The sequence below is a fragment of the Mirounga angustirostris genome, unplaced genomic scaffold (genome assembly GCF_029215605.1).
Source record: "Mirounga angustirostris isolate CCGP_5_RB_7025 unplaced genomic scaffold, mMirAng1.0.hap1 SCAF_13, whole genome shotgun sequence".
Lineage (NCBI taxonomy): Eukaryota > Metazoa > Chordata > Mammalia > Carnivora > Phocidae > Mirounga > Mirounga angustirostris.
The window spans coordinates 41495374-41522998 of record NW_026991721.1 but is presented as its reverse complement, the minus strand read 5'-3'; the positions used below and the strand labels follow the sequence as shown (position 1 = coordinate 41522998).

General features: G+C 42.8%; 2 protein-coding genes across 3 annotated transcripts in view; both read left to right on the top strand.

The window, feature by feature from the left end:
* The first annotated feature begins 8225 nt into the window (after positions 1–8225).
* Positions 8226–12197, top strand: LOC123856609 (calcitonin). Of its 2 annotated transcripts, none has more exons than XM_064576797.1 (4): positions 8226–8343; positions 9419–9513; positions 9767–9907; positions 12038–12197. In XM_064576797.1, exons 2-4 carry the CDS (start codon positions 9428–9430, stop codon positions 12195–12197), a joined length of 387 nt encoding a protein of 128 aa, XP_064432867.1. In that variant the 5' UTR covers positions 8226–8343; positions 9419–9427. The 2 variants fall into 2 exon arrangements, with proteins under 2 accessions (XP_064432867.1, XP_045748716.1); XM_045892760.3 differs by lacking the exon at positions 12038–12197 and adding an exon at positions 10801–10969.
* Positions 12093–27625, top strand: part of INSC (INSC spindle orientation adaptor protein) — a 151101-nt gene continuing 135568 nt past the window's right edge. The window contains exon 1 of the mRNA XM_064576796.1: positions 12093–12222. Within this exon, the coding sequence (XP_064432866.1) occupies positions 12190–12222 (33 nt within the window). The 5' untranslated portion in view covers positions 12093–12189. The remainder of the gene's footprint in view (positions 12223–27625) is intronic.

The window sequence follows — 27625 nt, the reverse complement described above, 5'->3', positions numbered from 1 at the left end:
AAATAAAAAATCGATTCATGAAAACTAATAAATCAAGGTTGAGAACCCCCCACACCCGCTCTCCTGACTCCTGCTGCTGGCCTTCATCCAGCATTAATAAGTCTCTGACAGCATGTCCTTTATATTTTCTTTTGAATGGCAGCCTTCTGTATGGGTTTGATTTATTGCTTTAAGAGAATAGAGAGCACTGATCTTTCTGTGTGTTTGTCTACTGATGAAAGGAGCACCGAAGTTAACAGGCTCTAGGACTCAGGGGCTGCCAAAGGGCTTTCTAGATACTCTGAGGAAAGACCTTAAGAATCAGATGGGTGGGGCGCCTGGGTGGCTCAGTTGGTTAAGCAACTGCCTTCGGCTCAGGTCATGATCCTAGAGTCCCGGGATCCAGTCCCACATCGGGCTCCCTGCTCGGCAGGGGGTCTGCTTCTCCCTCTGCCCTCTTCCCTCTCGTGCTCTCTCTCATTCTCTCCCTCTCAAATAAATAAATAAAATCTTTAAAAAAAAAAAAGAATCAGATGGGTGGGGGTGACACCAGCATATAACAACCTGTTTGCTAATCTTTCACAACATATTATGGATGAGAAACTTATTCCTGCCTGTTTCTAGGGAGGGTCATTAAGGAGTGGCAGACTCTTTATAATATTAATACGACTATAGCAGACTGTCTTCATGCCCCACCAGTGTTTACCAGTTCCATTTGCACTCATACATAGCTTTCTACTGTAAGCCCCTGTGCCAGAAGCTTGGCCATGCAGGACTGGCTAGATGTGTTGGGGAGTTTGTACTCTGGGAAGCACCCCTCAACTGATGATGGACTGGAGTTGGTGGATAGATAGTTTATCATTGGTTGGAGTTGGATGGGACAATTCTAGGTATTCTTTCTACAGTATTCCAGAAGGTCTCAAGCAGGATAAGGCCCCAGCTGCCTGCAGCTGTAACCTACTTATTACTATACTCTGTAATGGTTATCTTCCTTTCTCTGTCTCACTTCCCTGTTCCCTTACTGATATAACTCCCTAATAAACGCTTTGTACTCAAACTCTTGTCTTGGGTTATGCTTCTGGAAAAACCCAATATAAGACAATGGTTAACATTTATATAGCACTTACTAGTTTGTCATACACTATTCTAAGCATTTTATATTTATTACCTGTGTAATCCTCACAGCAACCCTATGAAACAAGCAAAATTATTATCCCCATTTTACAAAGGAGGATCACAGAAAGTTCAAGAGGTTTGTCTGTGGTCAAACAGCTAATAAATATGAGTCAGAATTTGAACAATAGGCAGTCTGGCTCCAGAATCTATGCATTTAACCACTACTCTATTCTGTAGATTGTGATGTCCAATACAGTAGCCTCTGGCTAAATATGGCTAGTTACATTTATTTTTAATTTTTTTAAGATTTTATTTATTTACTTGAGAGAGGGAGAGAGAGTGAATGAGAGGGAGAGGGGGAGAGAATTTGAAGCAGGTCTACACTGAGCACAGCCTGATGTGGGACTCGATCCCACAACTGCTAGATCATGACCTGAGTTGAAACCAAGAGTTGGATGCCTAACCGACTGAGCAACCCAGGTGCCCCAGCTATTTACATTTAAATTAATTAAAACTAAATTAAATAAAAAATTCAGTCTTTCAGTTGGCACTAGCTATATTTCAAGTGCTCAAGAGCCACATGTGGCTAGTGGCTATTGTATTGGATGGCACAGATATGGAACATTTCCATTATTGTGGAAAGTTCTATTGCACAGCACTGTTTTTTTTTTTTTTAAGATTTTATTTATTTATTTGAGACAGAGAGCATGAGAGGGAGGAGGGTCAGAGGGAGAAGCAGACTCCCTGCCGAGCAGGGAGCCCGATGCGAGACTCGATCCCGGGACTCCAGGACCATGACCTGAGCTGAAGGCAGTCACTTAACCAACTGAGCCACCCAGGCGCCCAATTGCACAGCACTGTTATGCAAGACCCTCTTTTATATCTATGGTCAATCTCATGTTTCTTTAACATCACAGAAACACTCACTTCCCCAGAAACATGCTCTATATAGGACATAGCCAAGGACCAGAAAAGATAGGAAAATGCATTAGAGCTCTTTAGCATTACTCATAAGAGAGATACTCATATCTTTCCTTTAATCCTCCTTTTGATTTGCTCCAGCCAGTTCTACTGAGCATGCTTCTTTTGTTTTTTTGATGGCATTGAATTTAGCAGGTGAAAATTCAGGTAGACTGGGCCTGGGGTTAGGGGCAGATATTATTAATGATCAGAAGAAGCAGGTCCCTCTGCTTCTTTGATTTTTGGTCAAAAATCAAAACATGATCCTGAGACCTGACTGAGAGGATCTCATAGGCAATGAAATACAAATAACTAATATGCTAATATGAATATAGAACAACTAAAAATGATGGGCCAAGAGTTAAAAAGCACAGCATTTGTGGTCAGCAGGTATGGAGGTAAAGAGCCCAGCTAACTCAGGCCCTTACTCAGGATGCAGCACTGTGACCGATGATGGCTGTGAGTCCTTCAGAGAAGGTTAAGAGGAGAATGTATGCATTAAAAGGATTTCCATCCAAAATGGCTTTTAAAAAGGTGCGTTTTTTCATTTAAAGTATGTTTCAGTTACTTGGGAATTTACCAAAACTCATTTTTTTTTCTGAGAGTGTTGAATGCAGGAGATTTTGCTCTAATTAGCTTTACAAGAAAGTTTTAAGGGCCTTTATTTCTACTTCCTTTGTAGTGTGGAAAAATGCTCTCAGACAGGGAGGAGAGAGTCAATTTTGGTCCTGTGGGTCTGAGCCAAGAGAGAATTTTAATCAACTCAGAGGAACCCAACCTGAGTAATTCCTTGACGTCATTCACTGAGTCTGTCCATCTCTCAGAGTGACCAGCTTGGGTCCGGGCCACCATGCTTTGCTCATTCTCTGGCAGGGACAGACAACTCTAAAAATATTCTCTAGGAGGGACTTCTGTGGGTTAAATGTTGGCATCTCTATTTCGCTCAGGTTTGGGGAAAAAGCCTCCAGGCAGGTGGCCTGTGATGGGGACTGGGAATCAGCTGAGGTCAAGTGCCCAGTGAATTGGGTCTAATTTGAGGGCTCTGCAAAGATTGTCTGTATCTCCTATACTTCAGCCATTGTTCTTAACTGGTTGAGTACAAGAGAAAGCATTGCAAAGACATAAATCTCTAGTATAAACTCTAGTAGGGCAGGAAAATCCATCAAGAAGCAAGGACCCAGGACAAACTCAGGGCTTTGAGCAGTTGGTTGCCTCTGTTGGTGAAGAGACAGGATGGAGTAAAAGTAGAGTGACTGCAAGCCTTTAAGAGGAATACATAGACACAAGATTTCTTTCTTTCTTTTTTTTTTATTCTTATGTTAATCCCCATACATTACATCATTAGTTTTAGATGAAGTGTTCCATGATACAAGATTTCTTTCTATATCATATGCAGTTAGATGATTATCCCTCCTGGGTCCTAGAAAAGACTGGAGGATTACTGTAATGAATGGCAAAACTCTCAGCCTCCTTCCCTACTCATTTGGCTTATGCTCTGCCTCAACCCCCATCCCAGTGACCCATGCAGGAGATTGGAAGACTCTTAGGGCGAATGAAAAGACAAGGGAAAAATCTCATAGCTACTCATAGTTTAGGATCCCCTCCAATAAAATGGGGAGGTTGCTTCACATCTAACCACCCTATATTCAGGCCCACTGATGGACAACTCCACCATTCCCATATTCCGATTAGCAGTTTATTACCTTCCTCTTAAATATAAATAAGCAATCAAGGAGGACTAGAGGTGTGAGGATAGCCTCTAATGTGAGAAGAACAAAACAAATTTTAACTTACTCTGTTTTCTTTACACATTTCCTAGGAGAAATATTCCTTAGAGGTATTTCCCCTAGGGAAAAACAAAAACTACATTTAACAGCTTCAGAGAACTACGAGAAGATGTATCCATTAAATAAAAACAGGAGGATGTAAAAAGTAACATTCACAGAATGAAAACAAAAAAGCTCTTGGAAATTAAAAATATGATCAAGAGAACTTAAAAACAATGTAAATTTGGAAAAACAACAACAACAAATCTCTTAAAATGTTGAACCCAAGGGGGAGGAGAGATTATCAAAAAAATAAAGCAAGAAAATTTCCCTGAAGTGAAGGACATGAGTTTTCAGATTACAAGTGTTCTCTCAGTACTCATAACAATAAATAAAACAAATAAAAATAGCCTACATCAAGGTTCATTATCATGATATTTTAGAACACTAGTGAGAAGATTCTGAGAGAGATAAAAAAAAAAGAAAAAAGGAAGAAAGGAAGAAAGGAAGAAAGAAAGAAAGAAAGAAAAAGAAAGAAAGAAAGAAAGAAATGGGTTTCCACACTGGAAATAGAAAACAGTGGAGAATATTTTAAAAATCTGAGTGAAAATAATTTCCAACCTAGAATTCCATTTCCAGAAAATCTATTTATCAAATAATGGTGAATATGCTCCACCAAAGTGAGAGAGGAAACCAAGAATGAGGAACAAATAAGATCAAGGAAAAGGAATAAACAGGGATGGGCAGAAAGAAAATTAGACAAATGAAAAGTGAGGGAATTACTAGAAGTAAAACAAATGAACAAGGAAATGTCATCAAAGTACACTATGTGGCTCAGCTGGGAATAAGTAATATTTACATGGTTTAATAATGTAAGCCCTGAATATCCTTCTGACAAACAAATATATGACATTACCATATTGAGAGGATGTGAGTAGGGTAGGGATGTGTTTTATTTGGTTAGAGGGTAATATATAAAGATTTCTGTTAAATACATAATTTTAATACAAGCATCAGGAGGGAAGGGTTTTTTGTTGTTGTTGTTGTTCACCATGAATTGCTAGTGCCTAGAACTATGGCCCCCACATAGAAGGTTCTCAAATAACTGTTGCATGAATGACATTTTCTGCTTCAAAAAGTTTAATACATGGAATCTCTTTCCCTTTAAAATTAAGACTAGCAGTTTCAAAATTTAAAAGTAATTACATAAAATAGTTAAGCTGAGCATTACAATACTTGAGATGATTTAAAAGCACAAAATATTCCTGAGAAACTATTCTTTGTAAATCTTTATGCTAGCTGGTTTGATTGGGGATGCCTTGGAGCTCAGAACAGTTCCAGGGAAATCAAAATGTAATTTTCTCAATTTAGAAAGCAAGTTATTGTATTGACTTTTCCTTCCATTCACTCACTAATATAATACAAGGATGGGGTGAGGAAAACTGCTTTTGGAGCTGGTGTACTTCGGGAGAGAAGTCCTCAGTACTTCTCACATTTGATTCCAGAAAGTTTTTACCAGGGCAGTGATTCCTTCTATTCAATAAAGAGGTGCGTCTTTGGATCAAGGATCTGTTTTGCCATCTAATGGATCTAAATCAGGTCTATTTAGTTCAACTTGGCTGCGAATTTACGGCTGACTCGGACTGTAATGAACCCATGGAACTTTTCACTCATTCATCCTCTCGCTCTCTCTCCCTTCACCGAACATTTGCTGTACATCTACTGTGTGCCAGACACTGCAAGAACAGGAGGAAGAAGACCATGTCAAATAATTCTGGGTGCTTACAGCTAAAATAGCCGGTCCCACTGGAGCACGCAAGAAGGTATCCAAAGCGCGAATCCAGGTATTTTGGTGTTAGGATCTGCCTGCGAGTCGGGTGCACACTCTTGTCAGAGGCCTTTAAAGAAACTTCCGCCCAACTTTACCCGGGGTAGCAGCTCTTTGCGGGGTTGCGGGCAACCGTCGCGCCCCGCGGGAGCGCAAGGCACAGCTGGGGATTGTACCCCTCTTAGTGGCAGCGCCGCTGGTCCCAGCACTTCAGAAAAGTCCTACCCCTCTCCAGTCCTCAACCCCAAGGATTCAAAGTTTCCCCCAAATTCATACTGTGGGCCTCCTGGGAGGCCAAACCCCAACCTGACTCCACCAATGCGCCCCACCTGCTTCTCAGGCTCCGCGCGCCACTAGCTTCGTCCGGGCTAGGCGGCTTGGGACTCTAGGGTCTGGGGCCTTCCGGAGCTTCTTTCCTACCCCCTCCCTCCTCCCCTCTGTCCCCTACGCCGGCGCAGCTATTTTTCCGAGGCCGCAGAGCTCGTGGCGGGGGTGGGGGTGGGGGTGGGGGGGAACGGTGCAACCCCGAGCTGCTGGAGCCAGCTACAACGCTCTGCCAGACCTCAGAGACGGTGGCAGTGGTCCGGGAACAGGCGGTGTAGAGGGCAGAGGCGTTAGTCAGGTAGTGCCTCCCAGCTGTGCCTTTCCACTCCTGCCAGAATCCGGGAGAAAGGGACAAGGAGTCTCTTGTATTTGTAGGGCCTTGGGAGGAAGGGCCCTGCCCGGCTAGCCGTCCGCTACAGCCCTGGGCTACTTTGTAGGTCCCGCGCAGCGTTCCGGGGTTAGGGGCGACTCTGGGTCATGCAGCCACTGTGCGCACTGCCTGCTGGGGTAGCAAGCAGGCCCGGCCAGAGCCGCCGGATTCGAGGATCAGGATTCTTTGGGGGTGTTACCTGGAGTTTCAATTGCCCCGGTGCAATTGAAAATAAGACCCGAGGGCCCCAACAGGCAGCCCCTGAGCGCCTTTCTGATCTGCAAAAGCAGTAAGCACCAGCGGGTGGGATCCCGCGAGCCTCTGGCTTCGCTCTCTGCACCGCACCCCGGGGCGAGGCTATTCGAGAGGCTTCCTGAGGGCAGGAGGGGCCAGAGGGCGCATTTGGGGGCACAGCCCTTACCCCCCAAAAGGACCAGCCTAAGGCCCCGAGGTGTGTGTGGAAGTATACTTCTTCACTTCTTCCACACTGCCTCTACCCGCCATCCCACTCTGCCCGGTCGGCAAGCGCTGGGGCTGTTCTCGCCGCGCCCAGGTGCGGCGAGCGCCCGCAGCGCGGACTCCCGAGAACTCGGCTTTCCTTAAGAAATAAAAGCAGAGGTTGAGTGCGTGCGCCCGTGCCTGGGGAACAATGTGCACCCCTGTGTGTGAAAAACGTGTCTATTTCCTAAAGCAGAAACTCGCGGGGTCGCTTTTGGGTTTGGGCGAGGTTGGTTTGTGTTGTTGGGCGCGCGCTCATTTGCGAACAGCGGGTGGAGGCGCGTAAGTTGCAGCAGGTGCAGGCTCTCTCCCCGAGTGTCCGCGTGTGAGTGCGAAAAGCCGAGCGGTGGTTGGGGTCCAGGTGTGTGAAGGCCGGACGTGCGCCCCGCGCGTAGCGCGAGTGCGCTCACCAGCCCGCCTGTAGCTGAGAGAGGCGCGTGTGTGAAAGTCCGAAGGCTCCCTTTGAGCTCGCAGCACCGTCTCTCCTTCGTGGGACCGCGCAGGACCCCCGCCCACTCAGCAATCAAGCGCTTCAGAGAAGTGGGGCATGGAGGTGGAGAGACACCGGTAGAAACCCGGGCACAGGCTGTCCCAGCCCAGCAGCTTGGCAAACAAGCCCGAAGCACAGGACAGCTGTGTAAACCAACCGCGGCGCTGCAGTGGAGGGTCCTGGGTTAGAGTGGAGGGTGCTGAGCCCGCAGTCGAGGTCTCGGGAGTAGGAGGGAAATGCCTAGCGCTCGGTGTAGCCAGTGCCGGCTTAGCCCCTTCCCCAGTCCTCCCTCCCACTCCCACCTGTCCCAGACGAGTGAGGCGAAGGCGGCTTGGCTCGCCAGACTAGAAGCAAAGCTACTTTGCATAGCGCAGGGTGCCAAGGCGCAGGTGGAGTGGGGGGTGGGGGAGAGCAGGGGATATCTCAGGAGTACCCAAGGTGGTCCAAGGAGATTAATCTTTCAAGTTCCCTCCCATTCCCCCCGCCCCCATCCAACTCTTTTACAGTGGGCTCTTTCAGCTGAGATGCCTTTTTAGAACCCCAGACTGCTGTTTAACCTCCTGGGGGTCCAGGCGGCCAGTCCGGGGTCGGTACTGGCATAGTAGGAGGGGCTTTGAGGTCGGAGTTCAGGCACCAAGAAAGTGAGAGAAGCTCCTCTGGCCCCTCACTGTAGGTGACGCCAAATTCCCCGCTTGGCCCCCACTCTCTGGACGTCGAAAGCTCTCCACCCCTCCCCGCCCGCCAGCTCTCCAAGCAATGACCTCATTGCAAAGACAGCTAGAGCCGATGGTTCCCCTCCCTAGAGAACCAGTGCAGGGAGCGCGAGCAATGACGCAATTGGAGCTGGGTCGGTCCTGGCCACTTTGGATTGGCCGCGCCGACTCGTGGGGACTCCCCTCCCACTATCGCTGGAATAAGAGACCAGAGCTCCGCGGGGAAGACGCCCGCAGCAGGCGTTGTGTCCATCGGGGCGGACCGGCCGCTACAGCTGTCCAGAAACTCCAGGCTCCAGGTGAGGAACTTCCCACTCCGCTCACTCTAGTAACTTGCCTCTCGACTAGTTCATCTAGTTTGCTCCAACTGTCTGCCTTTCTTTTTGCCTCTCAAGGCCATTGCGGCCCAGCTACAGGCAGGTGCTCCTAGTTCTCTGTCCGGCTCAGGGGTAGGAGGGCGGTTGGGACAGTCGGAGCACTGTCTTCTAGTTAGCGCAGGTGGAACTCCAAGCATTCCTAGGGCTTCGCCTGGGAGCTGGAAGCTCCGCGAGCTCAGGTAGGCGGGTCTGCGGGCCCCTGCTTTGGTGCACCTTGGCGTGCAGGATCCAGCCTGAGTTTGGTTTGGGAGTGCCCTGCGCGATCTCTCCTGAGGGATCACGTTTGATTCTGGAGACGGTGGAGCCTGGAGCCATCCTATGAGGCGCCGCCAGCCCACGAGCGTCCCTGAGACACTTGCGGAGACCTGGGGCTGTGCAGTCAGCCGAGCAGGACGGGGGGCTCACCTCCAGATGCTGGCCACCCGCACCTACAGCTAAACTGCGCTCCAGCATAGGGGGCTGGGCTGCCAGAGCCCAGACACCAGTAACTGGCACGTTAAAATTTTCCCCAAGTCCAAACCCACGCACTGAGAGATCAGTGCTCCTTCCCAAGGTACCCTTCCCTCTTTCCTCTGCCACGCCTTAGCGGGGGGGTCCAGCCGAGGGGAAGATGGCCATAGATTTCTCAGTCCCTGAGCAGACAGGCGCAGTGGAAGAACAAATATATCTTACGAGGGGGGGGGACCCCTCTTGGTCTCTGCAGAAGGCAAAAGGTGTGCGTTTGTGTGCATGCACTCGTGTGTGGCTTCTCCCTGATTTTCCACAGAACTCCACCACACCCCGGGACACCTGTTTCTGCTCTACCAAGCCGTTCACGGCCTGGTATCTTTTGAGGTTCACAGCAACCCCTCTGGCAAATGCACGGAGGCTTGGGGAGGTGGGTAACTTGCCTGAAGCCACAAGGCCGTTGTGGCAGAGGCAGAACAGGAACCCAGGTGTGTGGGCTCCAGGCCTTGCTTGGTCCCCATGCAGTGGTAATGTCTTTCTGTCCTTACAGAGAGGCATCATGGGCTTCTGGAAGACCTCCCCCTTCTTGGCTTTCAGCATCTTGGTCCTGTGCCAGGCAGGCAGCCTCCAGGCGGCACCATTCAGGTGAGGCAGCCCGAAGCCATAGAGCATTCCCCTTCTACTGCCCCTGGGATCAGGCAGTTCTGTGCCTCTGAAGTCACTGCCACAAGACTACAAGACCCGTGGGGGGACATTGAATTCAGCCCTGCGAGGGGGCGTGGGGGTGGAGGGCACATCCTCAGGGAGAGTCACAGGGACCAGGAAGCCTTGCCACTTATCCTGGGGAGGAGGAAGGCAAGGGCTCAGAGCCTCTCTTGGCTTTGCTTCCCCTCACCAGGTCTGCTTTGGAGAGCCCCCCAGACCCCACGGCACTCAGTGAGAAGGAAGGCCGCCTCCTGCTGGCTGCTCTGGTGAAGGCCTTTGTGCAGACGAAGAGAAATGAGCTGGAGCAGGAGCAGGAGGAGATGGAGGGCTCCAGGTAAGGCCCCCCACTCTGCCCTGGCGTCTCCGGAAGGACAGATCCCAGAGAGGTAGGAAAAACAACATCTGGCCAGGAGTCCAGCAGCTGTTCACCAGGCCCTGGGGTGCAGCCGGGCTTGGGCTCCATGGACTACAGTGGTCCCGGTGTAGCCCAAGAGACCGTGGTTAGACGCATTAAAGAGGCCCATTCCTGAAAGCTGTTAGGAAATGGAATGAGGACGTATAGAATCCCTTACTCTGGGCATTGGTCTTGCCCTACTGAGGAGCACTTCCAGCATTGGTTGACTTGGGACTGGTAAGTATGAAGCCAGGGGATGGACTTGGTATATCTCAGGATGTTTTAGAAATTTAACCTGTGTGCGTTGTTCTTTCACACCCACAAGGAGTCTTCATTGCACATTTGCAAGGTGAAGCCAAAGGCTTTGCAGAGGGTGGGCTTGGGTAGAGCAGTGTCTGAGGTAGGTCTGGGGTCTTTATTGTGTAGGATCTGTGGAGACTCGCATGTTGTCCTGGGGCCAGACACCCTTCCCTCCCCGTGTCCCCTGAGCTTGGAGCATACACCAGCCCCGGGCCTGGCTATGGCCCCGTGGGTCAGAGGCATGTGATGCACGTGCAGCTACCCTGAGAATCTCAGTGCAGAGCATGAGGACTGACACAATGCAGCATGAGGGATGCTAGAAAAGGCTACCCCTTCCCCACGCAGCCCTTCCCCACCCTGCCTGGGGTTCAGCAAACCTCTAGGTTCTCCTGATGGAGGATGTGTGAGCTGCCCTGCTGCCTGCCCCTCCCGCCTCTGCTCGAAGTGCCCCCTCCCTGGCCCAACCTTCTGCATGACTGCCCTCTAGGGCAGACCTGGTGCATGGTATTGTCTGGCATGTCTTTTCCCTGCAGCCTGGACAGCTTCCGAGCTAAGCGGTGCAGTAATCTGAGTACCTGTGTGCTGGGCACATACTCGAAGGACCTCAACAACTTTCATACCTTCTCTGGCATCGGCTTCGGGGCTGAAACTCCTGGGAAGAAAAGGGACATAGCCAGCGGCTTGGAGAGGGGCCGTTAACCGCACTTTGGGGCCCTCCAGGATGCCAACTGAACTCCTCCCACTCTTTCCTGATTTCCCTTCTTGCTCCCATTGATGAACTTAACGCATGCAGATCTTACTTTGTTCTTCAAGCTGGTATTGGTAGCTTTGCTTATGACCGAGAATACTGGGGATCTCAGGATGGAAGGGAAGACAGCAGGACTTCTAGCCCAGGTTAGAGGTAAGAGTGAGGGAAGCTTTTTGAGATCCCAGAGGATTTCAAGGCAGAGTCCTCCAATTTCTGCTTCATCCCTCATGCTTCATCATTGATGAATAAACCTATTTTCTAAAAGGATTTGCACCGTGGTGGTCATTACTCTGGTCCCTGTCCGAGGCTCGAGAGTGACCAGAACCTATGTTCAGAAGTAGCTTTAGCCTCAGCGTAGCCGGATACAGGCCTTGGTGAGTGGTCCCTGTGAACCAGCTCCACCATCAAGAACAGGTGTGCTGAGGAGCAGGTAAACACTTCTGGGGGAGGATGCTGCATCCCTGCCCTCTGAGCCTCTTCCAGGTAAGACTTCAGGGAATTTTCGTTTTCCCATGGAGAGTGGTTTTGTTGGCGTCTGCGACTGCTGTATGGCTGCTCTTTGTGCTCCTTGCATGTCTTGGTAGGGCTGGGCCTTCGGTGACCACTTCCTCCTGGGTCTAAAAGGACTGTATGTAAGTGACAGGAAGTGCAGGTTTCAGTACCTGATTCCTGGAGTCTAGCTTAGCACTGGGTTTTTTCTTTTTCTTTTTAAGTTTTTATTTAAATTCCAGTTAGTTAATGTACAGTGTAACATTAGCTTCATGTGTACCATATAGTGATTACACACTTCCACATCACTGGCACTGGGTGTTTTTTCACGAAGGTCTTTGGGCAGGGCTCCTAGCGGAAGCTGCCAGGCCATTTCTCCTAACAGCTTTGATAATTGCATTTAGGAGAAACTCTTATTCTTAAGTGGTATGTCGAAGAGCTGCCATTCCCTTTATGAAGGCCCCATGAGGCAGGCTCCTGTCTCTCGCCTCTCACTGATAGGCCTTGCCTTCTTTCTCCATCCTGCAAATCAGCATCACTGCCCAGAAGAGATCCTGCAACACTGCCACCTGTGTGACCCATCGGCTGGCAGGCTTGCTGAGCAGATCTGGAGCTGTGGTGAAGAACAACTTTGTGCCCACCAACGTGGGCTCCGAAGCCTTTGGCCGTCGCCGCAGGGACCTTCATGCCTGAGCAGCTACTGGACTCCAGGAAGAAGGTGACCGCCCTTGTTCTGTTGGATGGGAGGGGAAGGAATTTGGAGGTTATGATCCACATGTTGAACCCCATTGGACCTGGTAGGGACTTGAGATCCCTTCTTTCCAATCAAATTCTTCCTTCTGAGTAGTGAGTTTCTTCAGCAACTCAGCCTGAAATCAGAGCACTAGGATAGACTACAGACATGCAGTGTCATCTTTCTGAGAGGAGAAATGAAAAAAAAAAAAAAGCTTGCTTGCTGATTGATAGTTGCTTTTTTTCCCTCGTCATTTGCCTTAAAAGCCTGTTTACATCTCAGACCCATACTTTGTAAATGCTGTTTAAAGAAGCACTCCTGTAAATGTGTGTTCTTTTTAGTAATAATGGTGATTATTCTCTTCTTGTCCTTCTTCTATTTCTCTTTCTTCTCCTTCTCCACTTCCTCCTCCTTCTTCCTCTTCTTTTTTATTTATTTTTTTCCCATCTCAGGTAACCATGAAGCTGAACTCACCACTTCTATTAATTTCTGTTGACAACACTTGGTGAGAAGGCCCCATGGAAGATATACATGTTTGCATCCCAATAGATACTGAAAAAAAGCACCTTTGTCACTTGAAAGGAATGAAACTGAATGCAAAATAGGCTAATTCCATATGTATTGTGTATTCTTTTTATATTTGATTCTGTGTGCGGTCAGTGTGATGGCATCTATTACTGGCTTATCTGGTAGCAAATTGGTTCTTTGAGAGCTATCCTGTGGATCATGGCGGCTCTGCCAAACCTTAGGTGGACAATAAATCATTGTCTTTGTGGCCTCTAGGGACACACGGTAATGGTGATGCTTTGCCTTGTTGTCTAAGAACATGATTGTATACTTTGTTTAAGGAAATCTCAGTATTGTACCATTTGTGAACTTCATCAAGATTAAAAACATATTTTGGATACATGTGTTTTGAGACCCTGGTGGTTCATTTCAACTTGTTTCCCTGTGTAATAATAATAACAATAGTAGTTGATGTTTTTTGAGTGCCTGCTCAAAATGGACCAGATGATGTTCTAAGACAGTGCTCTATACCTATGAATTCATTTAATCTTTATGACAACTCCGTGAAGGAGATCCCATTATTATTTCCACTTTGTATCTGAGGAAACAGAGGCCTGGAGAAGTGAAGTCCAAGGTCACATAGATAGATGGTGGCAGTCTCAGGTGGTGGTTTCCAGAGTCTATAGTTGAATCCACTGCCCTATATGCTTCTCGACAGTGGCTTCTGATGTGTTCCAGAGACCCGCTGGCCATCCTTTGACCTAATTGCCTCACATGGTGGACCCTCAGATTTTGAAGAAAAATGGAAAAAAAACATACAAACAACCTGACTTTATATAATAAAGTGGATCCCTTCTACCCCATTACTTGGTGCTGCAGGTTGAAAGTTTGTTTCCCCCCACCCCCAAATTGTATATTGAAACCTAATGCCCAAAGTGATGGTCTTGGGAGGTGGGGCCTTGGGGAGGTGCTTAGGTCATCAGGGCTATCCCTTGGCCCTTACAGGTGAGGATGGAGAGCATTCCCTTGCTCCTTCCGCCATGAGAGCTTACAGTCAGAAGACTGCTCTGAGGGAGGAAAGGGGTCCCCACAAGACACGGAATCTGTGGGCGCCTTGATTTTGGATTTCGCGGCCTCCCGAACTGAGAAATAAATATTTGTTGTTTAGAAGCCACCCGGTCTGTGCCATTTTGTTATAGCAGTCCCAATGGACTAAGACACTTGGCTTCAACAATGATCCTTTTATGGTCATTGTTGTTGCATCCATGCACCATCTATTACACCCCCCACATGCATTATAACACCAGTGTATCCATAAATACTTCCCCATATATGGGAAGGACTTTTTAAACATAACCACAGTCCCATTTAACAGCTAAAATAAATTAACAGTAATTTCTTAATTCCTATCTCTCACATCCAGTCATGCTTCAAATTCCTCTATTATCTTATATATATGCATATATAAGATAATGTATATATATAAAATCAGGGCTCAAGTTAGGTCTTCACACTGTTGCTGGTTTATATGTTTTTTTATTTTTGCTGGTTTATATGTTTTAAGGCCCTTTAATGGAGGTTGCTGCTCCATTGTTTTTTTCCCTCTTCAATTTATTTGTTGGAGAAACTAAGTTATTTGTCCAACAGAGCTTTCCACACTTTGAATTTTGATGACTACATTTCTGTGGTGAGGTTCAACATGCTCCTTTATCTGCTTTATTTCTTGAGAATCAGTCAGGAGAAAGAGAAGTCGGAGGCGAGGTCAGAGAAGAAATGAGGAGGGCAGATCATGTAGGACCTCCTAGGGCATAGGAAAGACTTTGGCTTCCTATCAGCTTCTCATCAGTGAAGCAGAAACCACAGCAGTAATTTTTAACAGAAAGTATAATTTAAGAAACTGACGAAGCAGGTAGTAGAGTTCTGAAAAGGTGAAAGAGAACAAGAGGTAGTGCAGAGATAGAAAGTGAAGGAGGTGGCTGCCATCCTCAGGGCCTGGGGAACAAAGACAAGAGGTGGGTGCTGAGAATCTAGAACCTTGGAGAAGGATTCTCAGACCACTGAGAGGGGAGGTAAGCTGATGCGGGATCTTTGAAAAGGTGTGACAAAGCTGTTCGAGGAGTATGGGAAAACAAAATAAAACTGGAAACAACTTACCTGCCAGAGTAAACTCTGTGGGCAATGCTGACAGAGACAGAAATCAAAATAGGAAAGTATGTTTCTTTTTCTTCATGCTTCCTTGTCTCCTTTAAGGGTCCCCCAACTGGCAGAGCCTGAGATTCACCTGACCAAGGAACACGGAGCTCTCAGAGTCCCAGCTCCAGCAGCTCTGTTTCAGCATATCATTTTAAAATGACATAGAGAAAGGTCAATTCTTTCTGGTGTACAGCTCTATGAATTTTGACAAATACATTGAGTTGTGTAATCGCCACCACAATAAAGATACAAAGCAATTTCATTGCTCCTCAGAAGTTTCCCATGTTTCTCCTTTGCCCCCTCGACCCTCAACCCCTGCTAACAACTGTTATGTCTCTGTCCACCTAGTGTATTTTTAATATTTATCTTTTAAAACTGAGATATAATTGATATGTAACACTATATTAGTTTTGTGTGTACCACATAATGATTTAATATTTGTAGATAATGTGAAATGATCACCATGATAAGTCTAGTTAACATCCATCACCACACATAGTAATAATTTTTTTTCTTGTGATGAGGCCTTTTAAGATCTATTCTCTTAGTAACTCTCAAATATACAGTAAGGTATTGTTAATTCTAGTCCACATGCTGTACATTACATTCCCAGGACTTACTTATCTTATAACTGGAAATTTGTACTTTTTGACCCCCTTCACTGATTTTGCCCATCCCCACGCCCTGCCTCTGGTAACCACAAATCTGTTCTGTTTCTTTGAGTTTGTTTTTTGTTTTTTAAGATTTTATTTATTTATTTATTTGACAGAGAGAGAGAGAGGGAGAGAGGGAACACAAGCAGGGGGAGTGGGAGAGGGAGAAGTCGGCTTCCCGCGGAGCAGGGAGCCCGATGTGGGGCCCGATCCCAGGACCCTGGGACCATGACCTGAGCAGAAGGCAGACGCCCAATGACTGAGCCACCCAGGCACCCCTGTTTTTTGTTTTTGTTCTCAATTCCACATATAAGTGAGACCATCCAGTACTTGTCTTTCTCTGCCTGACTTATTTCATTTAGCATAAGGACCTCGAGGTCTACCCATGTTGTAACAAGTGGCAGGATTTCCTTTTTTATGGTGAATAATCTTCCATTACACCTGTATCTATATATTTCTCTCTCTGCATATATAAATTACATATACATATCACATGTCTTTAACCTTTATCTGTTAATAGACACTTATTTTGTTTCCATGTCTTGTGTATTGTAAGTAATGCTGCAGTGAACATGCGGGTGCAGATACCTTTTTGAGATAATGATTGCATTTCCTTCAGATAAATACCCAGAAATGGAATTGCTGGATCATATGGCAGTCCTATTTTTAATTTTTTGAGGAATCTCCATACTGTTTTCCATTGTGGCTGCACTGATTTACATTCCCACCAACAGCCCACAAGGGTTCCCCTTTCTCCACGTCATTGCCAACATTTTCTATTTTGTATCTTTTTGTTAATAGCCATTCTAAGAGTTGTGACATAATATCTCACTGTGGTTGTGATTTGCATTTCCCTGATGATTGGTGATGTTGAGCGCCTTTTCATGTTCCTGTTGGCCATTTGTATATCTTCTTTGGAAAATGTCTATTCAGGGCGCCTGGGTGGCTCAGATGGTTGAGCGTCTGCCTTCGGCTCAGGTCATGATCCCAGGGTCCTGGGATCGAGTCCCGCATCGGGCTCTCTGCTCCTTGGGAGCCTGCTTCTCCCTCTGCCTCTCTCTCTCTGTCTCTCATGAATAAATAAATAAAAATCTTAAAAAAAAAAAAAAAAAAGAAAATGTCTATTCAGATCCTTCTGCCTTTTCCAGAATGTCATATAAATGAAATCAGTATGTAGCTTTGAGTCTTAGCATAATGCATTTGAGATTTATCCATGTTGTTGCATGTATGAATAATTTGTTTCCTTTTATTGCTGGGCAGTATTAGATTGTAGGCATGTACTGTAGTTGGATAATTCATTTATCTGTTGAAGGCTACTTGGATTATTTCCAGTTTTTGGCATTTATGGCTTCAGCTCCTATAAATTTCTGTGTATAGATTTTTGAGTGAAAATAAGTGTAGTGGGATGAATGGGGCCCTTCAAAAGATATGTCCATGTTCTGATCCCCGGCAACATGTGAATATTACCTTATTTGGGAAAAGGGTCTTTGGTGATGTAATTAAATTAAGGATCTTAAAATGAGATCATCTTGAATTCTCTAAGTAGGTCTTAAATCCAGTAATACGTTTTTATAAGAGGTACACAGAGAAGATACACACAGAGGAGAAGGTGATGTGAAGACAGAGGCAGAGTCACAAGCCAAGTTTTTAGCCAGCAACCATTAGAAGCTATAAGAGGCATGGAGTGGATATTCCCCTAGGGTCTCTGGAGGGAGTAGAGACCTGTTGTCACCTAGATTTTGGACTTCTGGCCACTGGAATGGGAGAATAAGTTTCTGCTGTTTTAAACCACCCAGTTTGTGGTAGTTTGTTATGATAACCCTAGGAAACAAATACAATAATTTTTTATTTCTTTTAGGTAAATACCTTGGAATGGGATTGCTGTCATTTGGCAAGTATATATATATATTTTTCCTTAAAAAGTCATTTATTTTTATCATTACCTTCTAATCTCTGTCCATATACATTTACATTCTTGATAATTGTTACCAAATAATCTATACATAACATCATGTATGCTGCTTGTTATTACATATACTATAATAAACATAATTATACTGCTTAAGTAAAGTAAGAAAAATGAATTACAAAAACTTTGGAAAATCAAGACATGATGAAAGATTTCAGTACGTTTAATTCAACCACCATGATTATTTTATTGTCTTCCTTATATATATATATATATTTTACATAGTTCTATACTGTATATATTATGTTGTGTTTTTTAAATAAAATATATTTTTTTAGAGCAGTTTTAGTTTTACAACAACATTGAGAGGAAGGGACAGAGATTTCCCATATACCTCCTGTTCCTACATGTCCCACACATGCATAGCTTCTCCCATTATCAACGTCACTCACCAGAACAACGATTTATATATTTAAAATTAAATTATATTAAAATTAAAATATATATTTAAAAGAATATATATATATATTTGCCAAGGATGAACCTACATTGACACATCATAATCATCCAAAATCTAGAGTTTATTTCAAAGTTCACTCTGGTGTTGTACACTTATGGGTTTGGAGAAGAGCATAATGACATATATCCATAATTATAATCATATAAAGTATTTCACTGCCCTAAAGATCTTCCATGCTCAGTCTGTTCATCATTCCCCTGGCAACCACTGATCTTTTTATTGTTTCCATGGTTTCACCTTCTCCAGACTATCATATAGTTGAAATCATACAATATGTAGCCTTTTCAGATTGGCTTCTTTTGCTTAGTAATATGCATTTAAGTTCCTCCATGTTTTTTCATGGCTTGGTAGCTCATTTGCTTTTAACACTGAATAATATTCCACATTTTATTCATTCACCCATTTTTAAAAATAATTTCTATTTTTCTGCTAGTCATAGCTATCTTTTCGTTGATTTTAAGAGTGTTCATAATTACTTCATAGAACATGCTATTGCATGGGTTGGGTTTGTGGAACTTCAGTTACCCTTGAAAGTATCAAGAGACAAGGGAGGGAGAGGAAAAAGACACCCCTCCCCCCAACGGCCTTTGGCAGTCAAAGACCTCCTTTTACAGTGACTTTTGTCAAAGATACAGGTTTTAGCTCTCTGCACGGTCACTATCACTGCGGCCTCACATGGCCGTGCAGCTCTGACATTGGGGCTGGTGTTGGAACAGGGCCAAGAGCAAAAAAGACAAGAAAAAGTAATGGAGATTCTAGATTGAAGGGGCTCCTGTTCCTGTCCCTCTGGCCAGAAAGAGGGGAATTCTCTCAAGGTTTTGTTGTCTGGGCCCACTGCACAGTTCCATGATGGAGACAACCTTTGGGCTAAATTTAAAAGACAAAAGAGAAAAAAAAAAAAAGAACCAGAAAACTTACTGGCATTTTTGTCACTCTTTTTCCCCCCCAATGTACCCTAATGTACCTGCCACTGACTGATTTTAAGAGTTCCCAGGTAGATTCTTTTTGTATTCTGTCTGGAGGTTTCAGTTGCAATCAGTGGAAGAGACAGGTTGTAGTGGTTCACTCCATTGTGGTCAACACATTTATTGACCATAATGCAATTAAGGTAGAAGATAATAATAGTAATAATAATATAATTTTTTAAAACTTGGAAATTATGTAAGTTTTTAAAACAAGCCAGAAACCAAAGAAAAAATCATAATGGAAAATTTAAAATATCTAGAATTGAATGGTAATGCCTCAGAATTTGAGGATGCAGTGAAAGTGGTAACTTTAGAAAATTTTATAGCTCTATATAAAATTGTTAGAAAAGAAAAAAATGGGTAAAATTTAATGAACTATATTTTATTTTATTTTTTTAACTGACCTGTTCTCTTGTTTCCCTTTTTTTTTTTTTTAAGTTTTATATCAGTTATGTCTGCTCTAATCTTTATTGTTTCCTTCCTTCTGCTGGTTTTGTGGTTTTTATTTGGGGGGGGGGGTTGGGTTCTTCTTTTTCTAGCTCCTTTCAGTGTAAGGTTAGGTTGTTTATCTGAGATTTTTCTTACTTCTTGAGGCGCTTATATTGCTATAAACTTCCCTTTTAGAACTACTTTTATTGGATCCCAAAGGTTTTGGGCCATGGTATTTTCATTTTCATTTGTTTCCATGTAATTTTTTATTTCTTCTTTGATTTCTTAGTTAACCCATTCATTGTTTAGTAGCATGTTATTTAACCTCCATGTATTTGTGCTCGTTCCAGATTTTTTCTTGTGGTTGATTTCTAGTTTCATAGCATTGTGGTCAGAAAAGATGCATGGTAGGACTTCGATCTTTTTGAATTTGTGAGACTTATTTTGTGGCCCAATATGTGATCAATTCTGGAGAATGTTCCATGTGCACTTGAAAAGAATATGTATTCTGTTTTAGGATGGGATATTCTGAATATATCTGTTAAATCCATCTGGTCCAGTGTGTCATTCAAAGCCATTCTTTCCTTGTTGATTTTCCGTTTGGATGATCTGTCCATTGATGTAAATGAGATGTTAAAATCCCCTACTATTATTGTATTACTATTGATGAGTTTCTTTATGTTTGTTATTACCTGTTTTATGTATTTGGGTGCTCCCATGTTTGGGTGCATAAATATTTACAATTGATGTATCTTCTTGTTGGATTGTCTTGTTACCATCTGTGTTTTAAAGTCTATTTTGTCCAATATAAATATTGCTACTGTGGCTTTCTTTTGACATCCATTTGCATGATAAATGTTTCTTTATCCCCTTTCAATCTGCAGGTGTCTTTAGGTCTGAAATGAGTCTCTCGCAGGCAGCATATAGATGGGTCTTGTTTTTCTTCTTTTTCTTTTTTAGAGAGAGTGGGGGGGTGTGTGTGGGGAGGGGCAAAAGGAGAATAAGAGAGAGAATCTTAAGCAGGGTCTATGTCTAGGGTAGAGCCTGATGTGGGACTTCATCTCACAATCCCAAAATCATGACCTGAGCTGAAATAAAAAGTCAGACACTTAAGCACCTGAGCCACCCAGGTTCCCCAAAGGGTCTTGTTTTTTTTATCCACTCTGTCACCCTATGTCTTTTGATTGGAGTGTTTAGTCCATTTGCATTCAAAGTAATTATTTATAGGTATGTATTTATTGCCATTTTGTTACTTGTTTTGTGGTTGTTTTTGTAATGAACTAAACTCTAAATTTTCAATTGAACACTTAAATTGAGGTGTTCAATTTGAGAAATTAGAAAAGAAAAATGGAGAAAACCCAAAGAATGTGAAAAGGAGTTAATAAAACAGAAATTAACTAATTATAAGATAAGGAGTAAATAAAGAGGATCAACAAAGCCAAAAGTTTATTCTTTGAAAAGACTAATGAAATTGACAAACCTCTAGTGACGTTGAACAAGAAAAAAAGAGAGCAGACACAAATAATACCAAGAATACTGGGATGCCTGGGTGGCTCAGTCAGTTAAGCGTCTGCCTTCGGCTCAGGTCATGATCCCATGGTCCTGGGATCGAGTCCCACATCGGGCTCCTTGCTCAGTGGGGAGTCTGCTTCTCCCTCTGCCTGCCACTCCCCCCTGCTAATACTCTCTCTCTCTGTCTCTCTCTCTCTGACAAGTAAATAAATAAAATCTTTTAAAAAAAGAATTAAACTCTTTTAAAAAAATAATACCAAGAATAAAAAGAAGAACATGCCTATAGATAGAGCAGAGATGAAATGATAGTAAAAGAATACTACAACTATCTTTATAATTTTATAAAGAAAATTTTAAAATTTTAGAAAAAAATTTTATAATATAGATGAAATGGACAAATTCCTAGAAAATATAAAAGTATTAAAACTCTCTTGAGTAGGAGTGGAAATCCTGAATAAGGATATAACTATAATATGTTGAATCAGTTTTGTAAAATCTTACCACAACAACAGCATAGACTTGCTGAAATTATGATGAATTCTCCCACATATTCAAGGAATCAATTCCACTCGCATGCAGAATTTTCCCAAAAATAGAAAAAGGAGAAATACTGCCTAACTCATTTTAGGAGGCCATTGTGACAAAGACAATAAGATCAGAAAATAAGTTTATGAGAAAGAAAAAATTCAGTTCAATCTCACTCATGAACATAGATGCAAATATCCTAAACAAAACTATAGCAAACAAAATATAACAGTATACATAAAACAATGCATCATGACCAATAATTGCTTGCTTCCCAAATACAAGAGTGATTTGACATTTGAAAATCCATTAATCCATAAAAAATTAATAAATTTAGTAATATTATGATTAGCTCAGTAGATAAAATGATCTGAGAAAACCTCAGAGTAATCAGGGAATGGAGAGGAACATTATTTTCTTTTTAAAGATTTATTTATTTACTTGAGAGAGAGAGAGAGAGAGAGAGAGAGAGGTAGGGGGAGGGGCAGAGGGAGAGAGAGAATCTCAAGCAAACTGCCCACTGAGCATGGAGCCTGATGAGGGGCTCGAGCCCATGACCCTGAGATCATGACCTGAGCCAAAATCAAGAGTCAGACACCCAACCAGCTGAGCCATTCATGAGCCCAGAAAGGAACATTCTTAACCTGATTATAGATACCTATCAAAAATCTGCAATAGTTATCAATCTTAGTGAATAACATTAAAAACAATCCCTTTAAAATCAGGTAAAAAGTAAAGAAGCCAACTATCACTGCTTTTATTCAGCAATTTATAACAGGTTCTAGCTAATTCACTAAAACAAGAAAGAGAAAAGAAGTTTTAAAGATGGGGGTTTCATAATTTTATATACTGAATCCCCCAAACAATATACAAATACAATTATTAGAATTGATAAGAATATTTGGAAAATGGCTGGCCATGAGATCAGTAAACCTTAAATAAACTGACTTATAGTAAATGTTTTGAAAATATAGTAAACAAGAGATACCAATGACAATAGCAATATTTTATATATATACACACACACATATGTGTATATAAATTAAATAAAATATAAATTAAACAAAATATGTGTTGAGAAATCATCAGACTTTACTGAGACACACACACATGCACACACATATACAAAAGAAGCTAAATAGTAGAAGAAACATGCTATGTGCATGGTTGAAAAGACTCAGTATCTTAAAGGTGTCAAATATCCCATAATTAAATTCAATGCAAATTCAAGAAATAATAGCGTTTTCCTTAGAATCTGGCAAGTTAATTTCAAAATTATTTAGAAAAGAAAATGGTTAAGAGTAGGCAAATGTTCCTGAAATAATAATAATAATAATATTTTTTGAGGATTGCCTGCCCTATAAACCTATAGTAATTAAAACAAAGTGGTATTGATCTAGCAATTAACCAATGGAAAATCATCAAGATCCCAGAAATAGATTTACACATACATAAAATTTTGGCCAGAGGAACTACTCAATAAATGGTTTCGGGCAATTGGTTATACCTTTGGGGGAGAAAATGAACTTGGATCCTATCTTGTACCTTGAAAAATATCAATTCAAGATGCGTTGGGGTTCTACTGTGAAATGCAAATACTTAGAACCTTTAGGAGAAAATATAAGAGAAGTCTTTCTGACCTCAGAGTAAAAAAGTCATCTTAACCTCAACAGTGCTATTCATAGAAGAAAAAGTCAATAAATTAAAAACTTCTATTTTTTTAAAGGATGCAATAAAGAAAGTGAAAAAACAATTGGCAAACTAGTAGAGGTATTTGTAACACATATAATTGATAAAGGATAGCATTGTATCCTATATATAATATAGGTATAAATCAGTCATCTATCTATGTATCTATGTATGTATATATGTATGTATGTATGTATCTGTCTACTTACCTGCCACCCATCATGTGTAGTAGACACGAGGGAAACAGGCCTCTCTTGCAAAATAAAAATATCTTTAGGCAGGGGAAAAATAGCCTTCTGAACTAGGTATGGAAGGCTTATTTCTGATAAGAGCCTCAATAGGGGAGTAGAGATTTTAAATATTTGAAATGCCCATGAATCTATCCAAATATCTCCTTTCAAAAATCTCAGGATCATCCTCGTTCCTGATTAGTGTCTTAATTTCATGTAAGACACCTGGTGATCATATGGTATAATTCCATAAAGGCAGGCTCAAACTTCAAGTTTGTATTTTGGTCATTGTGGCCCTACGACTGATGAGAAATTTCTTTAGCACTATCATAGAAAGTCCAAAGTCCTTGAGTTTCAGTTCACACCTTGGGCTTGAGAATTTGGGGATTATAGGGACCTAAGTATCCACCTCCACCCTGAGATCCTTGGATTCCCCATATCCTTGCATTTAATGGGAATTTGGTTCCAGGTAACCAATTTTTTGCTGAGTGTCATAGTTGCTGGATTTCCATTCTGGAATGTGATTGGGTTTTTATGCTACTTACCACACATCAGCTAAATAAATATCCTAAATTTCCTTATTCTGAACATTTCTCTGAATGGCTGTCTCCTGCATTTCATTCATGGCATCAATCTGTATATCAGTAAAAGTTCTTGGCTGCAAGCAATTGAAATAGACTTGGGTTCTGTCTTGCAGGAAAGCAATTTTTTTGGAAGAATATCAAAACCTCACTGAATTCTTGAATTCTCAGAATGTGGGGATAGCTTAGCTGAGTGGTTCTGGCTCAGGGTCTCTCTTGAGATTTCGGTTAAGATGTCAACCAGAACTGCAGTCTCCAAAAACTTGAACGGGGCTGGAGGATCTTCTCTAACCTCACTCATGTGACTGTTGACAGGAGGTTTCTGTTTCTTGTCATGTTGGCCTCTTCATAAGGTTGTTCATGTCATGGTTTATCCCAGAGCAATTGATTGAAGGAGGAAGATGGCCTGGTGAGGGGAGAGAATGAGAGTGCAAGATGGAAGCTGCAGTGTCTCTTATATCTGAATTATTTCTGTTGTATTCTGCTCATCACACAGACCAACCCTAGTACAATGTGGGGAGAATTACACAAAGTGTGAATACTAGGAGCAGGGATCACTGGGGGTCATCTTTGAAGCTTCCTACTACAATGGAAGTGGAGGACAAAGCTAGGAAACAGGAAGAAAATAGGGATGCTCTTGAAAGCCAGCCAATAAAACTTCAGAAAATGTCACAGTGGGAACAGAGATCTTTACATTGTTGCCACTGTGATGAATATGACCTTCAGTCATTTTACACTGTTGGGTCACTCACTCAAGATTTAGAATCCTGAGAGATTTTTGAGCCCACTGCATCCCCACTGTGATGGGTTAAGGAGAAATTTAGCTTCCGTTGTGAGAAGCAAGCACTACCTTCCACCAAGACTACACACAACAAGTAATTCTTCAAATGGGAGGTCAGGGTGCTAATAGGAAAGAAAGGTTTAAAGCTAGATGTCTCCCTTCCCCCTCGAAAAAGACACTAGACACATTAGTCAATAGACAATATTCTCTATAGTCACATAGAGTTGAGGACTCCTAAGTGGCTAACACAATAGATAGCTCTTATTGACCTATGCTGAATAATTAGATGTGGCAGTCATTGGAATTTGAATAGGGGGTAATGCAAATGTAGCAAGTGCCTTTCAGAGTTTGTTTTGGAGATGAACAATCCTTTCTAAATAATAGCATCCATCTGATGATTCTTCAGTTGCCTCAAATCTGAACCTCTAGAAAGATGGTAGAAGTCATCATACTTTAATCTATTGCAGACAAAGACAAAATTTCCAATATTTGGTATGTCTTGTGTTAGGGAATGATATTCTGCTTGTATAACTTTTAATTCTTATTCAATGAATATTGTATATGGAGCTCACCTATAGGGATATGACAGTAAAGGATAAAGCCAGAGCCCTTCTGTCAGAGGTAAGGACTCTCCTATAGAGTAAGCTTATTCCTTGTTCCAGTTATCTGGGGAAACAGGCCTGCTTCTCAGATGAAACTGATACTAGGGAGAAGAGTCCCAAGTAACCAGAAGGGAACTGATCTCATCTTTGGCCTTGATTTCGGAGAAGGGATGTTAGGATGGCTAGAAGGAGGTTCATTGATGCTGGGTGTTAAGATGACACTGACCATGTGGAGGCAGGCTGGGAGCTGAGAAGGCAGGGCCCCAGGAAGGTGGCCAACTTTTTGAAGCTGGTTGATGGTAATCTGTCTAGGGTGGAAGTGAAATGTTATAGGCCTTTGAGTGAGCCCTGGGAATGAGCTCCTTGTCGTAACCCCAGCCTTGGACAGTAAAGCCAGATTTCTTATTCCCTCAGTTTTTATTTACCTGTTGTTCTCTATTTGGGTTCAATAAAATCTATGAAAGTTCTGGACAGTCTCAGCTGGGTGCCTAAAAAGAAGAGTCTGTGTTCTGCATGAGCTGGAGAATCCATATATATATAAAGCCATGCACACTTTCTCTTGATTGGTGGGGTATTTGCATTGGGAATGCAGAATGAGGAAGTAAAGCTTAGTGAGAAGCATGAACATACCTCTCCATGTACTACTGAGGTCATGTCTGGAACATCACCCCTTCTGTGTGGGACTTCACCAGCCAGACTGTGTTCAAGTTCTGGTCCCTGCTCCTGCTGCCTCCTTGAGACCCCAAACCTGATATTGACCAGAGCGAGGATCTGGACATCATGTCACTCAGATCCCACAATGATGAGCTAAAGGCCTAGAAGGTTTTCAAGGACCCATGAAAATGTTCAAGTTTCCAGAGTAAGTGATTGGCTTCAAAATATGAAAATTGGAAAACAAGATTAAAAAATCATGTTTGTTTAAATATCTACATGTCCATTGGTCTACTTCAACTCAAGTCTTGTGTAGTTGTATATAAATTATATTTAATGTTAGATACAGGTGCATTTTAATATGATATAGGGTGAGGATGTCAACAATAAAAGTGTAGGGGCCTGGCAACCTCTTAAAATACCCTGTCTCCCCCAGTCCCTTCCTCTGAGTGCGAAACAGCCCCTTCTCCACCAGAGGGCGCACGAAGCAGGCACTTAAGTTTGCTTTGCCAGGACCCCCTCCACCCAGTCTGTCCCGCAGGTCTCTCAGATTCACCTCTCATTCTTCCCTCTCTGGGCCTTGGTTTTCTGGTCTGTAAATTTGGGATAATGACTCCTTCCTCAACATCCTATCAAAGGCACTCAGGATTCTGGGGTAGATGGTAGTCCTTAGGGAAAAGAGACTAGAAATTTCTCCTTCACTGGGGACCTGGTCTGAGATGCCCAGGGACTAGGAAAAGGGCAGCCATAGTGAGACTTGGTTTGGTTACCTTCAATTTCCCTCAAAGGACACAGGCTGGGGCAGAGATGGAGGAGTAGTGGGAGTAGGGGGCACCAAGGGCATGAATTAAGCACCATGCATTCTGACACAGGACTGGTCTTCTTCCTGAACCTCTCTTTTCTAAGATCTATTATTTCAAAATGCTGTCTGAACTCAGAGGGGGCATAAAGTTCTCCTGGCTGGAGTTGGGGGATTGGGTGAAGACAAAATTAGATTTTATGGAGAAGTTAATCTTGAACTCAATGTGGACGGGTTGGCAGGTTTTTTTTTAAATTAAAAATGTTTTTTAATTAAAAAAATTACTGAGAGGAGCCTAAGGAGACATGACTACTAAATGTAATGTGGTATCCTGGATGGGATCCTAGACTAGAAGATATTCGGTAAAATCTAAGGAAATTTGAGTAATATGGGCTTTAGTTAATAATAATGTATCCACAGTGGCTCATTAAGTGTAGCAAATGTGCCATACCAATGTAAGCTGTTAATAATAGGGGAAGCCAGCTACAGGATAATTAGGAAGTCTCTGTACTATCTTTAAAATTTTCTGGAAATTAAAACCATTTTAAAATTAAATGTTTATTTAAAAAATTCAATAACTTCTTTTTGTAATTATTAAATAAAAATAATATAGAAAATTTAGAAAATATAAGAAAGACAAAAAAAAAAGAGAAGAGGATGGACTGCATTTGTTAGTTACCTTATATGGCAGAGAAATCTACCATTAAGTTTGGTGTATATTCTTTCTTTTATATTCTATGTACATACTTACTTCTTTGAAACCTGTCTTTTTCAATGTGTATCTTTCTATGCCATTCAATATTCTTGTATTGCATTATTTTGTATGTCTATTTCACACTCCA